The sequence below is a fragment of the Rhinopithecus roxellana genome, chromosome 12 (genome assembly GCF_007565055.1).
Source record: "Rhinopithecus roxellana isolate Shanxi Qingling chromosome 12, ASM756505v1, whole genome shotgun sequence".
Taxonomy (NCBI): Eukaryota; Metazoa; Chordata; class Mammalia; order Primates; family Cercopithecidae; genus Rhinopithecus; species Rhinopithecus roxellana.
This window is the reverse complement of record NC_044560.1, coordinates 41,780,113-41,793,363: the sequence shown is the minus strand read 5'-3', so window position 1 is coordinate 41,793,363 and position 13,251 is coordinate 41,780,113. Positions and strand designations below refer to the sequence as shown.

Below are 13,251 nucleotides of genomic sequence, written 5' to 3'. Positions count from 1 at the left end.
CAAGGAGCAAATGATAAAATAAAAAAATTAAAAACAAAAAAGTGCTGCCATACATTTTTGGAGTGCTTTATGGTTTACCAAGTGCTTCTATATATATCATGTCATTTGATTGCCATGACAATCCTGTGGGAAAGGCCAGATCTTATTATACCCAGAAGACGGGTGACTTACTTTAGGTCACACAGGTTATATACGGTAAACGTTGAGTCTACATATGCTAAGCCCCAAGGCTCTCTACACTGAATGTTACATCTGATTCAGAAAAATGCCCCAAATATATACTGCACAGTCTCCTTTGGGGACATAATAATGACATCTTCAGGATATTAAAATAAATCTCATGGATATGATTCCATTCAGACAAAATTCAAAAACAGAAAAATAATTCTCATGGGATTTTTATTTCTCTAAGTATTTGGCCTGTCTCTGGAGAAAGTCAGTCTATGGCACAAGCACACTGTTACATTCCTCTGCTTTGCCACAGGAATAGATCTTTGGCTGCAACGAAAGCAGCAGCAGCCATTTGAAAGTACAGCTGTAGGAAAAACAGAACGCTGGCAGTCCCTACAGTGCAAAAGAGGCCATTCTCCCTGCCATAAAGAAGCATTAAAAATAAAAAACAAAAACTACTGCTTAAGTGCCTATTATGTACCAGGCTCAGAAACATTCAGTAACATATCCAAAATATCTAGCTAGTAAGTACCTGTTCAGCTCCATAGCCTATAGTCTTTCCATCTGTACTGCTGGAAAAAAAACAAAGGCAAGGCAACAACATGTTCTCAATTTTTTTTTTTCCTTTATGGCTCCACATGGTTACCAATCAGTGAGTCAAATAGCAGGAGTTCTAATTCTAACCGCCATTAACTTTCTGTGTGGCCATGATAGTTATTTAACATCAGTGAGCCTCTACCTATATATTACGAATGTAGAAAATAGTATGCTCTATCTGCCTCCTGTGAGGATCAACAGACAGACTGAAACGCAGACACTTTAAATGTATACAGAATTTACATACAGAGGAGATTATTCACTTAAACTTCCACCACTGTTATCTCTTGGTAGATTTGCAAGCGGATTTTTTATTCTCCCTAAGATAGGAAACAGAAGGCATGGTGAACATATATTTTGTTAATCAGGGAAAAAAAAAAAAAAAAACATTTAAAACAAAACAAAACTTCTGCTTCTAGAGAAAGCTCTGCTAAAGAGCCACTGTGAAGAGAATGACCTACCTGGTCATTCTGTGTGTGACACAGAACTAAAGAGTCTCTCCGCCATAAGGCCTGGAATCTTCAGTCTTAGCTGACTGGTAACTGTGATTACAGATTTAATATACAAAGATGCTTTCTTAGGCTTTCCTTCTGTTTTGAATAAAGTCTTTAGTGCTACAGGTGCCAGGAGTATAATGTAAATACCCCAGGAGTGAAAACAATGTCCTATAATGAAAGGGAGACAGCAAATGCTATATGGACCTACCACTAACTATAACTATGCTTTTTTTTTTTTTAATTGTTAATTTTTGTGGGTACATGGTAGGTGTATATATTTATGGGTGGAGGCTATTTTGATACAGGCATGCAATGTGTAATAATCACATCAGGGGTTGGGCTCAGTGGCTCACACCTGTAATCCCGGCACTCTGGGAGGCCGAGGCAGGCGGATCACCTGAGGTCAGGCGTTCAAGACCAGCCTGACCAACATGGAGAAACCCTGTCTCTACTAAAAATACAAAAATTAGCTGGACATGGTGGCATGCACCTGTAATCCCAGCTACTCAGGAAGCTGAGGCAGGACAATCACTTGAACCCAGGAGGCAGAGGTTGCAGTGAGCCGAGATCACACCATTGCACTCCAGCCTGGGAAACAAGAGGGAAACTCTGTCTCAAAATAATAATAATAAATCACATCAGGGTAAATGGGGTATCCATCCCCTCAAGCATTTATCCTTTGTATTACAAACAATCCAATTATACTCTTTTAGTTATATTTTGAAACGTACAATTATTTTGTTGTATTACCAAATACTAAGTCTTATTTATTTTTTCTAACCATTTTTTGTACCTCTTAACCCTTCCAGCTTTCCTCTCACACCCCTCCTTCCAACTACCCTTGCCAGCCTCTGGTAAACCACGTACTCTCTATCTCCACCAGATCAATTGTTCTAACGTTTAGTTCCCACAAATAAGTGAGAACATGTGAAGTTTGTCTTTCTGTGCCTGCCTTATTTTGCTTAACGTAATGACCTCCAGTTCCGTGTTATTGTGAATGTCAGCATCTCCTTTTTTATGGCTGAATAGTACTCCATTGTTTATACGTACCACATTTTCTTTATCCATTCATCTGCTGATGGACACTCGAGTTGCTTCCAAATCTTGGCTACTGTGAACAGTGCTACAATAAAAATAAGGGTATCTCCTCGATATACTGATTTCCTTTCTTTTGGGTTTTACCCATCAGTGGTATTGCTAGACTATATGGTAGCTGCATTTTTAGTTTTTTGAGGAACCTCCAAACTGTTCTCCATAGTGTTTGTACTAATTTACATTCCTACCAAGAGTGTATGAGGGTTCCCTTTTATCCACACCCTTAGCAGCATTTGTTATTGCCTGACTTTTGGATAAAAGCCTTTTTGACTAAGGTGAAATGATATCTCATTGTAGTTTTGGTTTGCATTTCTCTGATCATCAACAATGTTTAGCACCTTTTGTATATGACTGTTTGCCATCTGTCTTCTTTTGAGAAATGTCTACTCAGATCTTTTGTCAATTATTTTAATCAGATTACTAAATTTTTTCCTATAGAGTTGTTTTTCAAATATTTGCAAATATTTTCTCCCATTCTGTGGGTTGTCTCTTCACTGTTAATTGTTTTCTTCACTGTGCAGAAACTTTTTAACTTGATGTGATTCCATTTGTCCATTGTTACTTTGGTTGTCTGTGCTTATGGGGTATTACTAAGAAATCCTTGTCCAGTCCAATGTCCGGGAGAGTTTCCCCAATATTTTCTTCTACTAGTTTCATACTTTGAAGTTTTAGATAAGTCTTTAATCCATTTTGATTTGATTTTTGTCCAAGGCAGAAGATAGGGATCTAGCTTCATTCTTTTGCATATGTACACCCAGTTTTCCCTGAACCATACATTGAAGACAATGTCCTTTCCTGAGTGTATGTTCTTGGCACCACTGTCAAAAATTAGTTTACTGTAGATGTATGGATTTAGTTCTGTGTTCTATTCAGACACATAGACTCCACTGATCTATGTGTCTATTTTTATAACAGTACCATGCTGTTTTGGTTACTACAGCTCTGTAGTATAATTTGAAGTCAGGTAATGTGATTCCTCCAGTTTTGTTCTCTTTGCTTGGGATAGCTTTGGCTATTCTGGGTCTTTTGTGGTTCCACATAAATTTTAGGATCGTTTTTTCTATTTCTGTGAAGAATTTCACTGGTATTTTGACAGGGGTTGCATTAAATCTGTAGATTGCTTCAAGTAGTATGAACATTTTAACAATATTGATTTTTCCAATCCATGAACATGGAATAGCTTTCCATTTTCTTGTGTCCTCTTCAATTTCTTGCATCAGTGTTTTACAGTTTTCACTGTAGAGACTTTTCACTTCTTTGGTTAATTTTAAGTTAAAGTATTTTATTTCATTTGTAGCTATTATAAATGGAATTACTTTCTTGATTTCCTTTTCAGATTGTTTGCTATTGCCAAATGGAAATGCCACTGATTTTTGTATGTTGATTTTTTATCCTGCAATTTTAGTGAATTTGTTTATCAGTTCTAATAGTTTTCTGATGGAGTCTTTAGGTTTTTCTAAGTACATGATCCTATCATCTGCAAACCAGGATAATTTGCCTCCTGGTTTGCCAGGAAAGAAAGGATGCCCTTTCTTTCTTTTGTCTGATTGACTTAGCTAGGACTTCCAATATTACGTTGAGTAACAGTGGTGAAAGTGGGCATCCTTGTTGTGTTCTGATCTTAGAAAAAAGGCTTTCCATTTTTCCCTATTCAGTATGATACTACCCATTCATCTGTCATATATTGTTTTTAATTACATTGAGGTATGTTCCTTCTATACCCAGTTTTTTTAGGATTTTTATCATGAAGGGATTTTGAATTTTATCAAATGTTTTTTCCGCTGGGCGCGGTGGCTCAAGCCTGTAATCCCAGCACTTTGGGAGGCCGAGACGGGTGGATCACGAGGTCAGGAGATCGAGACCATCCTGGCTAACACAGTGAAACCCCGTCTCTACTAAAAAATACAAAAAAACTAGCCGGGCGATGTGGCGGGCGCCTGTAGTCCCAGCTACTCCGGAGGCTGAGGCAGGAGAATAGCGTGAACCTGGGAGGCGGAGCTTGCAGTGAGCTGAGAGCCGGCCACTGCACTCCAGCCTGGGCGACAGAGCAAGACTCTGTCTCAAAAAAAAAAAAAAAAAAAATGTTTTTTCCACCATCAATCAACTGAAATGACCATTTGGTTTTTGTCCTTCATTCTGTTGATATGATGTATTACATTCATTGATTTGTATATCCTGAACCATCCTTGCATCCCTGGGATAAATCCCACTTGGTCATGATGAATGATCTTTTTAATACGTTGTTGAATTGGGTTTGCTAGTATTTTTGTTGAGGATTTCTCCATTACTATTCATCAGTGATACTGGCCTACAGTTCTGTGTTGTATGTGTGTGTCCGTGTTTAACGCATCTTTGTCTGACTTTGGTATCAAGGTAATACTGGCCTTGCAGAATGACTCTGGAAGTATGCCCTCCTCCTCTATTTTTTGGAATAGTTTCAGTAAGATTGGCATTTGTTCTTCTTTAAATGTTTCGTAGAATTCAGCAGTGAAGCCATATCCAGGCTTTCCTTTGCTTGGAGACTTTTTATCACAGCTTTGATCGCATTCCTTGTTACTGGTCTGTTCAGGTTTTGGATTTCCACATGATTCAATCTTTGTAGGTTGTATGTGTCCAGCAATTTATCCATTTGTTTCAGCTTTTCCAATCTATTGGCATATAGTTGCTCGTAGTAGCCAATAATGATCTTTTGAATTTCTGTGGTATCCATTGTAACGTCTCCTTTTTTAGCTCTGATATTATTTATTTGGGTCGTCTCTCTTTTTTTCTTAGTCTGGCTAAAGGTTTGTCAATTTTTTCTTTTCAGAAAACCAAAAAATCTTTTTGGGTGTGGAACCCAAAAGAACTTGCTTTTCTAGTTCTTTAAGATGTATCATTAGGTTGTGTATTTGAAGTGTTTCTTTTCTTTTCCTTTTTTTTTTTTTTTTTTTTGATGTAGGCATTTACAGCTGTAAACTTATCCTCTTAGTACTGTTTTTGCTGTATACCATAAGTTTCAGTTTTCCATTATCATTTGTTTCAAGAAATTTTTTAATTTCCATCTTAATTTCTTCATTAACCCATTTGTCATTCAGGAACATAGGCAACCAATCCCCACTTCCCGGAAATTTGCTAAGCAGAGTCATCAACTCATTTGAAATCTGAACTAAAATCCAAAGTGTGACAGATATTTTCTTAGTGTTTTAATATACGTCTGTTTACTATTAAGTCTAAAAATAAACCACTGAGTTTGCACGTCATGGTAAAGAAAAAAGATTAATAAATGTTATTCTATTCTGAAAATTCTTTCCCTGAAAAATTACTGAGAAAAAAATTGAATCCTTATCTGAAAGTAAACTGTTAGGAAACTTGCTAAGGCAGAAAGAAGATAGTGTCAGTGGTGCCACCTATATAAAATAAAACCTACATATCATGTCAAAACTACATATTCCAGCTTGCCAAGTAGGTCACATGCTCTTATTTAAAAAGAGGTATCTCAGAGGTAAGAATGGTTAAAAACAGAACAGTATCAGTCAAATAATATACAGGCAAAGAGAAAGATCGACTCATTCATAACTAAAGAATAATTGATCCAACCCACCTGTTTTACATATGGAAACACCAAGGCCCAGAAAACAGAAGAAATCTGTCTGTATGTGGTGAGAATAATTCAGAGTCTGAAAATCAATCTGTATGCTCCACAGAGCAATCCAGAAAAGATGAATAACTCTAAACAGGCTAACTCCACAGCCTAAAATTACTTCACTATTTAGTCAGCAATGCTTAGTATGAGACACCTCCAGGCAGACAATTTGTGCAGCAACTTTTCCTGTAACTCACCTAAACCATGTAATTTAGCCAGTGATATAATGGAGACATTATACAGCATACCACAGAACTAGCCTTGTGAGATCTACAGCAAGGGGTCTGTTCTTCCATCCCTATGTGAGAACACCTAGCGGGGTGTGCTGCCAGAAAGTCAAGCTCCAACTCCTGTGACTGAATCACTGGCTTTGTACTAAAAAAATTCCCATCTGAAGGAAGCAATTAGTAAGTTTAAACACAATCTGTACTGATGCTTTGGAAAGTCATTGGTCAAGTGATGTCTACTCTGCCTTTATCTATGTTAACTAGGTATCTTTTATTAACAGTAAGCTCGTTTTTGCATGAGGCATAGTTTAAAAAAATGTTTTAAAGTTAGAAGATACATGTTTTTAAAACTAAGTGCTGAATATATTTATTTGTTCCTTGGTTTCTGGTAAACCCAGAACTTTGAGAACCTTGAATAAACTTTAAATATGTATATACATACATATACATACATACACACACACACACACACACACAAGTTAGGTTTCTCAAAATGCTTTGTAAGACCTTGCATTATGTGCTCACTGGGATGAGTTTTTCAACTGGAACTTTCCTTTAAATTTTTATGGTATTATAATTTCATTTTTTTCATCCTTGGCCTCCAATTCTTGCTTAAAGGCTGTATCAACCCATCAACTGCTGTATCCAACTCCTGCCTCTCTGGGGAGCTGACCTTTCAGAGCCCCTTTGTTGGATTCTTGTCCTAACAAAGTTAAATTCTGCCTACTAAATTTAACAGTGAGACTTTCAGAATAATTTGCATCAATTTTGCTTCAATTTGCAATGTGGGTCAACAGTCTGCAACTTCAGATAATAACAAACTGACTTGTTCCATGTCCCCAGTTATTTTCAAATTTAGGGTTAATCACAGGATAGTAGTCATTTATAGAAAAACTATCTTTTCCTTATTGTTCCTTTGATATAGTTTTTAAACACATTTACATGGTCCTATAATCAAAAAAATATAGAAAGATGAATAGTTTGAGAAGTCTCCCTCCCATTCCTGTTCTACTTACCCTGTTACTACAATATGCACAAAAATTATTTATCAGTTTCATGTATATTTTTCCAGAGTTTCTTTATTTAAATAAATGAAAAAATTGTGTGGGGGGGGGCAGGTATTCTTATTTTCCTTTTTATTTCACCCAAAAGGTAGGATACCATATGCACCATTTTGCACTGTGCTTTTTCATTTAACCATTCATCTTGGAAATCTTTTCATTCAATACATAGAAAGTTTCCATTCAAAGTGGCCCCCATTCAAAGTTGGTCAGGAAAGTCTGCAGTCCAACAAATGAGAGCAGTTTATCAGCACTGATTATCGGGGAGTACTAGGCTCATGCCAGCTGTGAGAATAGCTGTCTGTTTCCACAATGCCATGGCTTTTACTCCTCAGAAACTCTGTCTCAACCCCAGAAACGGCTGTACCTAGAGACTCATTTTACACATGATAAAGCTAAATGGGAGAGCAGAAGAGACTTATCCAAAGTCAGATGGTGGTCAGGCATGGAACTGGAGGTAGCTAGTTTTCTGCATTCCGAGAGTTCTAAATTCTCCCCACTGTACCACTTACATCACAATTTTTTTTTTTTTTTTTTTTTTTTGGAGACATGGCCTTGCTTTGTCACCCAGGCTGGAGTGCAGTGGCACAATCATGTCTCACTGCAGCCTCGACCTTCTGGGCTCAAGTGATCCTCCCACCTCAGCCTCCCCAGTAGCTGGGACTACAGACACGCCCGACCAGGCATGCTAATTTCTTTGGAACTTTTTGTAGAGATGGGGTTTTGCCATGTTGCCCAGGTTGGTCTTGAACTCCTGGGCTCAAGCAATCTGCCCACCTCCCCAAGGGCTAGGATTATAGGTGGGAGCCACCACACCCAGCCCTTTGTCACAAACTTTTAAGGACTTGTCACTACCTGCAAAGTAAATGTCAAATTCTTGTGTCTAGCACTGGTCCTAATTTAGAATGAATCAGGGTGTGGTATGGTGGGAATAGTAATAGCACTTGCTTAGAATTAAACAATCTAGGTTCTAGTCCTTTCTGGGGTCCAGTTTCCCCATCTATGAAATAAGAGGCTCAAACCAGACATTCTCTAAGGTCTCTGCTAATGTTTCCAAGGTCTTTGACTTCTACCTTCTAATTTGAAGAGTCTGGTCTTTGCAGTTGTGCCTGTGCTCATGCTGTTAGTTCTACCTGGAATGTACCTTTTGTTTCTCTTCCTCCACATTTTTCAAGGCCCACTTTGACTTTTCCTGTATTTGCCCATTTAAAAAATGCTAAGCACTCTCACTTCAGGACTTGGAACCTGCTCTTCCTTGATCTAGATTACTCTCCCTCCAAAGGGCCATACAAATTGCTCTCTTAGTCCATTTGGTTCAATGTCTGCTAAAAGAAACTTTATACGTTCCCTAAGCAAATTAATTCTTCCAGCTTTCTCAGATTGGCCTCAAGATTTAGAACCATATATCACACCATATTCTCGTCCCAAATCTGGAGAGTGAGGGGTGCTTCTATTAGTCACTAGTCTGCTCCAATCTTGACTCCACTATTTCCCAATAGTATGACACTGGACAAGTTTCTTAGTCTCTCTGAACCTCTCCTTCCACATTAATAAGATAGGTATAATTAAAATTTTCTTGACTGTTATAAAAACTACATTATATTAAATATATAAAGTGACTAACACATAATAGGGATTCAATAAATGTTAGTTTCTTGTACCACTTTTTTTCACAGCCACAAAATACTCACTCAATACTCTTTATTAGAGAAATAACTGTTTCCTACTTTGGTGTCATTTTTAGGCCTGCTGGCAGGTAGGTCACAGTTCATTAAAACATTTACACATATATTCAAGATGACCTGTACCAGTTCTTTAAAAGAAAGAGGTATGACGGCGGGGGCGGAGGGGAACAGCTTCATAAGCTGTCAGTCTCCTGCCTTTGGTTCAAGAACAATTTAATAGTCCAACTGCTTTTAAAAATCTCTTTTATTTTAGCTCCCACAAATTTGTAAAAATCATCACTGTCTTTAGAGTCAATGACCAACATACTTATTCTGAAGAAGTTACTAGCCAGAGGAATCATTAGAAGGAATCTTGGTACAGAATCCTTGCCATAATTCTGAATTTCCATTTAGTTTGCAGAATGTTGTGAATTCTAACAATATGTTATCAATTTGTCTCCTATATGGGCTTGTTTTAGAGAAAAATTCTTCTCCAGATTTATTTTACTACTCTATTCTGTATTTATTTAGCTACACATTTGCAGAAAATTGGTACACTACTATATTAGTTGTTTTTTATATGGTTAAGTTGCCAAACAATGCTAAATATCTCCTGAAGGAAAAAAAAAAACAAGTTGGGAGTTAAACCAGGATGACAATTGTACACTAAAACTGAAAACCTCTAGCAATGCCTAGCATTTTGTTTAGGATTTGGAGAATTTTACTATTTCAAGATTTTTGTTTCTCAAGGATAGTTTACTACTATTCCTATTTTACAGTTTAGCAGAAATGTAAAAATTCCCTTTCTCTATCCTTCTGGCATGTAAGAAAAGGACGCTAGCTGGCAAGCACTATTTTTATGTTGACAGCAGAGCTATTTTGAGTCATCTTAGCACTATCCAATGTTTACGCCAAGAAAAGAGGTTAGCATGACATCACCAATTTAAAGAGTAAATGCTCAGTTTTCGGTCACTTAATAAGTATATTTCTTTTGAACAACAAAGTCTATCTTTTCATCATAAATAATAATGCAGTTCATCAACGTAAACCATTAAACCATAATTAGAAAGTCCTACCTTTTGTGCATCTCCTGTGAAATACGCAATGGCCAGGGTGGGCAGAATCATGAACAGTGCATTGTAATAGAGCAGTCCATATTTTCCCAGCTCCTAGGACAGTAAATAATTAGGTGTTTCATCTGCATTTGGTTCTAGCAGATACAACACTGTACAAAATACCACTCAAACTACACATACATACACAAACACACACACCCTCCCCTACAACATAAACAGCAAATGAAGTTAGAAGTTTTGCAAACATTAAGAAATAAACTAAACTTTCAAGACCAAAAAAAGCATCTTACAAAATTTTATACTTACTTGAAATAAATTCCTCAAGTGCTTAAGATCAGAGAAATAAAAATGACAACTGACCGCCTCAAAATAGCTAGGAGAAAAGAGGTTATTTTGAACACACACACACACACACACAGACACACAAACACCAATATCGAAACATCCCTCTGAATCCATTCTCTTTCCAGAACTGAATCAAGAGCCACTGAGTATGTCTTGGGCTTTTCAGAAGCCTAGCACAGTGTCATTTAAGAAAGATGGATGAGGCTGGATATGGTGGCTCACACCTGTACACTCAGCACTTTGGGAGGCTTAGGCAGATAGATTGCTTGAGCCCAGGAGTTCAAGACCAACATGGGCAACATGGTGAAACACTGTCTCTACAAAAAATACAAAAACGGCCGGGCGCAGTGGCTCACGCCTGTAATCCCAGCACTTTGGGAGACTGAGGCAGGGAGATCACTTGAGGTCAGGAGTTCAAGGCCAGCCTGGCAAACATAGTGAAACCATCTCTACAAAAATATAAAAATTAGCCGGGCATGATGGGGGGTGCCTGTAGTCCCAGCTACTAGGGAGGCTGAGGCAGGAGAATCACTTGAACCTGTGAGGTGGAGGTGCAGTGAGCCAAGATCGCGCCACTGCACTTCAGCCTGGATGACAGAGTGAGATTCCATCTCAAAAAAACCAAAAAAACCTAGCCGAGCATGGTGGCACGTGCCTGTTAAATCCCAGCTACTGAGGAGGCTGATGTGGGTGGATTACTTAAGCCTGGGAGTTCAAGGCTGCAGTGAGCCAAGATCGAGATCGTACCACTACACTCCAGCCTGGGTAACAGAGCAAAAACCTATCTTAAATTAAAAAAAAAAAAAAAAAATTAGCCAGGAATGGTGGTATGCACCTGTAGTCCCAGCTACTCAGGAGACTGAGGTGGGAGGATTCCTTGAACCCAGGAATCCGAGGGAGGCTGCAGTGAGCTCTGATTATGCCACTGCATTCCAACTTGTGCAACAGAGCAAGACCCTGGCTCAAAAACAAAACAAACAAAAAGCACAAAGCAAGCAAACAAAAAAAGATGGCCAGATTCAGACACACAGACTCAGGCCTAGACCAATATCAACGGACAGCACTTCTCAATGAAGTATTTCCGAAAATGTGCACATGAAGTACAATGAAGACTAAGATTACTATAACTACAACTCCCAGAACACAGTATGACTCACTGGGTTCTTAACTACTAGGGAGCAACAAAGGACAACACACATCTTCAAACACAGGGAGCCTATAAGAACTCTTGAGTCCACCTTTGATTCACACACTTATGGGACATTTAGCATGAAGCTGTCTCCTGAAAATGCGGATCCGGGTTTGAGAGGTGGGAAGAGGGGACAGTGAGGGAGTGGTAAGGATGGGGCATAGCACTTCCCTAACTCCTGTGATTGAAAGATTACTGACTGATGAGAAAAGTTGAACTGCCTTCTCAAAAGCAACACTGAAAAATTGGAAATAAATACCCAACAATAGAAAACTAGCTGATTAGGCTGGGTGCAGTGGCTCATGCCTGACATCCCAGCATTTGGGGAGGCCGAGACAGACGATCACCTGAGGTCAGGAATTTGAGACCAGCCTGGCCAACATAGAGAAACCCCGTCTCTACTAAAAATATAAAACTTAAGACTGGTCTGGTGGTAGACACCTGTAATCCCAGCTATTCAAGAGGCTGAGGCACAAGAATCACTTGAACCCAGGAGACAGAGGTTGCACTGAGCTGAGACCGTGCCACTGTGCTCCAGGCTGGGCAACAGAGTGAGACTCCATCTCAAAAAAACAAAAAAAAAAAAAAAGGAAAACTAGCTGATTAGATGACTAGACTATAACACAGCTGTACAATAAAACATTACACAGCCACTAAAAATGTTTACTGATGCTAACTGACATAGAAAGGTGTTTAAGAAATGGTACTAAGTGAAAAATACAAGTTAGAAAATATATCATCCCTCCTTTGCTTACAATTTTAACATACAGATAAATGGGCACACACATACACACAAAATAAAAGATATCCACCAAAACAGTGCTTCTCACTCGATGATAGTATTAAGGGAGATTTATGTTTTCTTTCTTTTGCTTATCCACATTTTCTACTACTTCTATCATAAACATGCATTATTTTATGTAGTAGTATAAAGTTAAGTTTTATATTCGATAGCTACATTCAGGTCTAAAATGCAGCACAAAATCTTTATGCCATATGACTAATACTCAGTGGACTATGATTGTAAGCAGTCCTGATATTATCAGTAACAAAACTCCTGATTGGCTGCCCTGCCTATGGAGTAGCCATTCCTTTGTTTCTTTACTTCTAAAAACAAAACAAAACAAGAAAACTCCTGATGTTTAAAAAAGCACCTCAGCATGGCCGTACTGCCTTACTGCCTCTAGGATAAACCAAGTAACTGACTGCTTATGGTCACCACAAGTATCAGTGTAAAGGTGTGCCTCATGTGTACAGCAGCAAAAAGAAAGTCATACTGGAACAACCTTTAAGAAGGGTGCCCAGTCAGCCAGAGGCATGAGTGTTATCCAGGAAGTACAGGATGTGCATGGAGACACACATACACACAGATACACACCATCCAGTAACTGACAAACAGCAAAAACCTAAATGCCAAAACTTCTGTTTTTCTTTATGCATTTTAACTGTTTTGAATGTCTTTCTCCCTGCCTTCTTTTTTTTTTTTTTTTTTTTTGAGACGGAGTCTTGCTCTGTCGCCCGGGCTGGAGTGCAGTGGCCGGATCTCCGCTCACTGCAAACTCCACCTCCCGGGTTCACGCCATTCTCCTGCCTCAGCCTCCCGAGTAGCTGGGACTACAGGCGCCCGCCACCTCGCCCGGCTAGCTTTTTTTTGTATTTTTTAGTAGAGACGGGGGTTTCACCGTGTTAGCCAGGATGGTCTCGATC

At 38.6% G+C, this 13,251-nt stretch overlaps 1 protein-coding gene across 4 annotated transcripts in view; it reads right to left on the bottom strand.

Annotated features, from left to right (window-relative positions):
• Window positions 1-13,251, bottom strand: part of SLC35D1 (solute carrier family 35 member D1) — a 78,486-nt gene that overhangs the window by 56,183 nt on the left and 9,052 nt on the right. For all 4 annotated transcript variants that reach the window (XM_030941861.1, XM_030941860.1, XM_010357082.2 and 1 more), the window contains exon 8: window positions 10,011-10,103. In XM_030941861.1, the coding sequence (XP_030797721.1) occupies window positions 10,011-10,103 (93 nt within the window). The remainder of the gene's footprint in view (window positions 1-10,010; window positions 10,104-13,251) is intronic.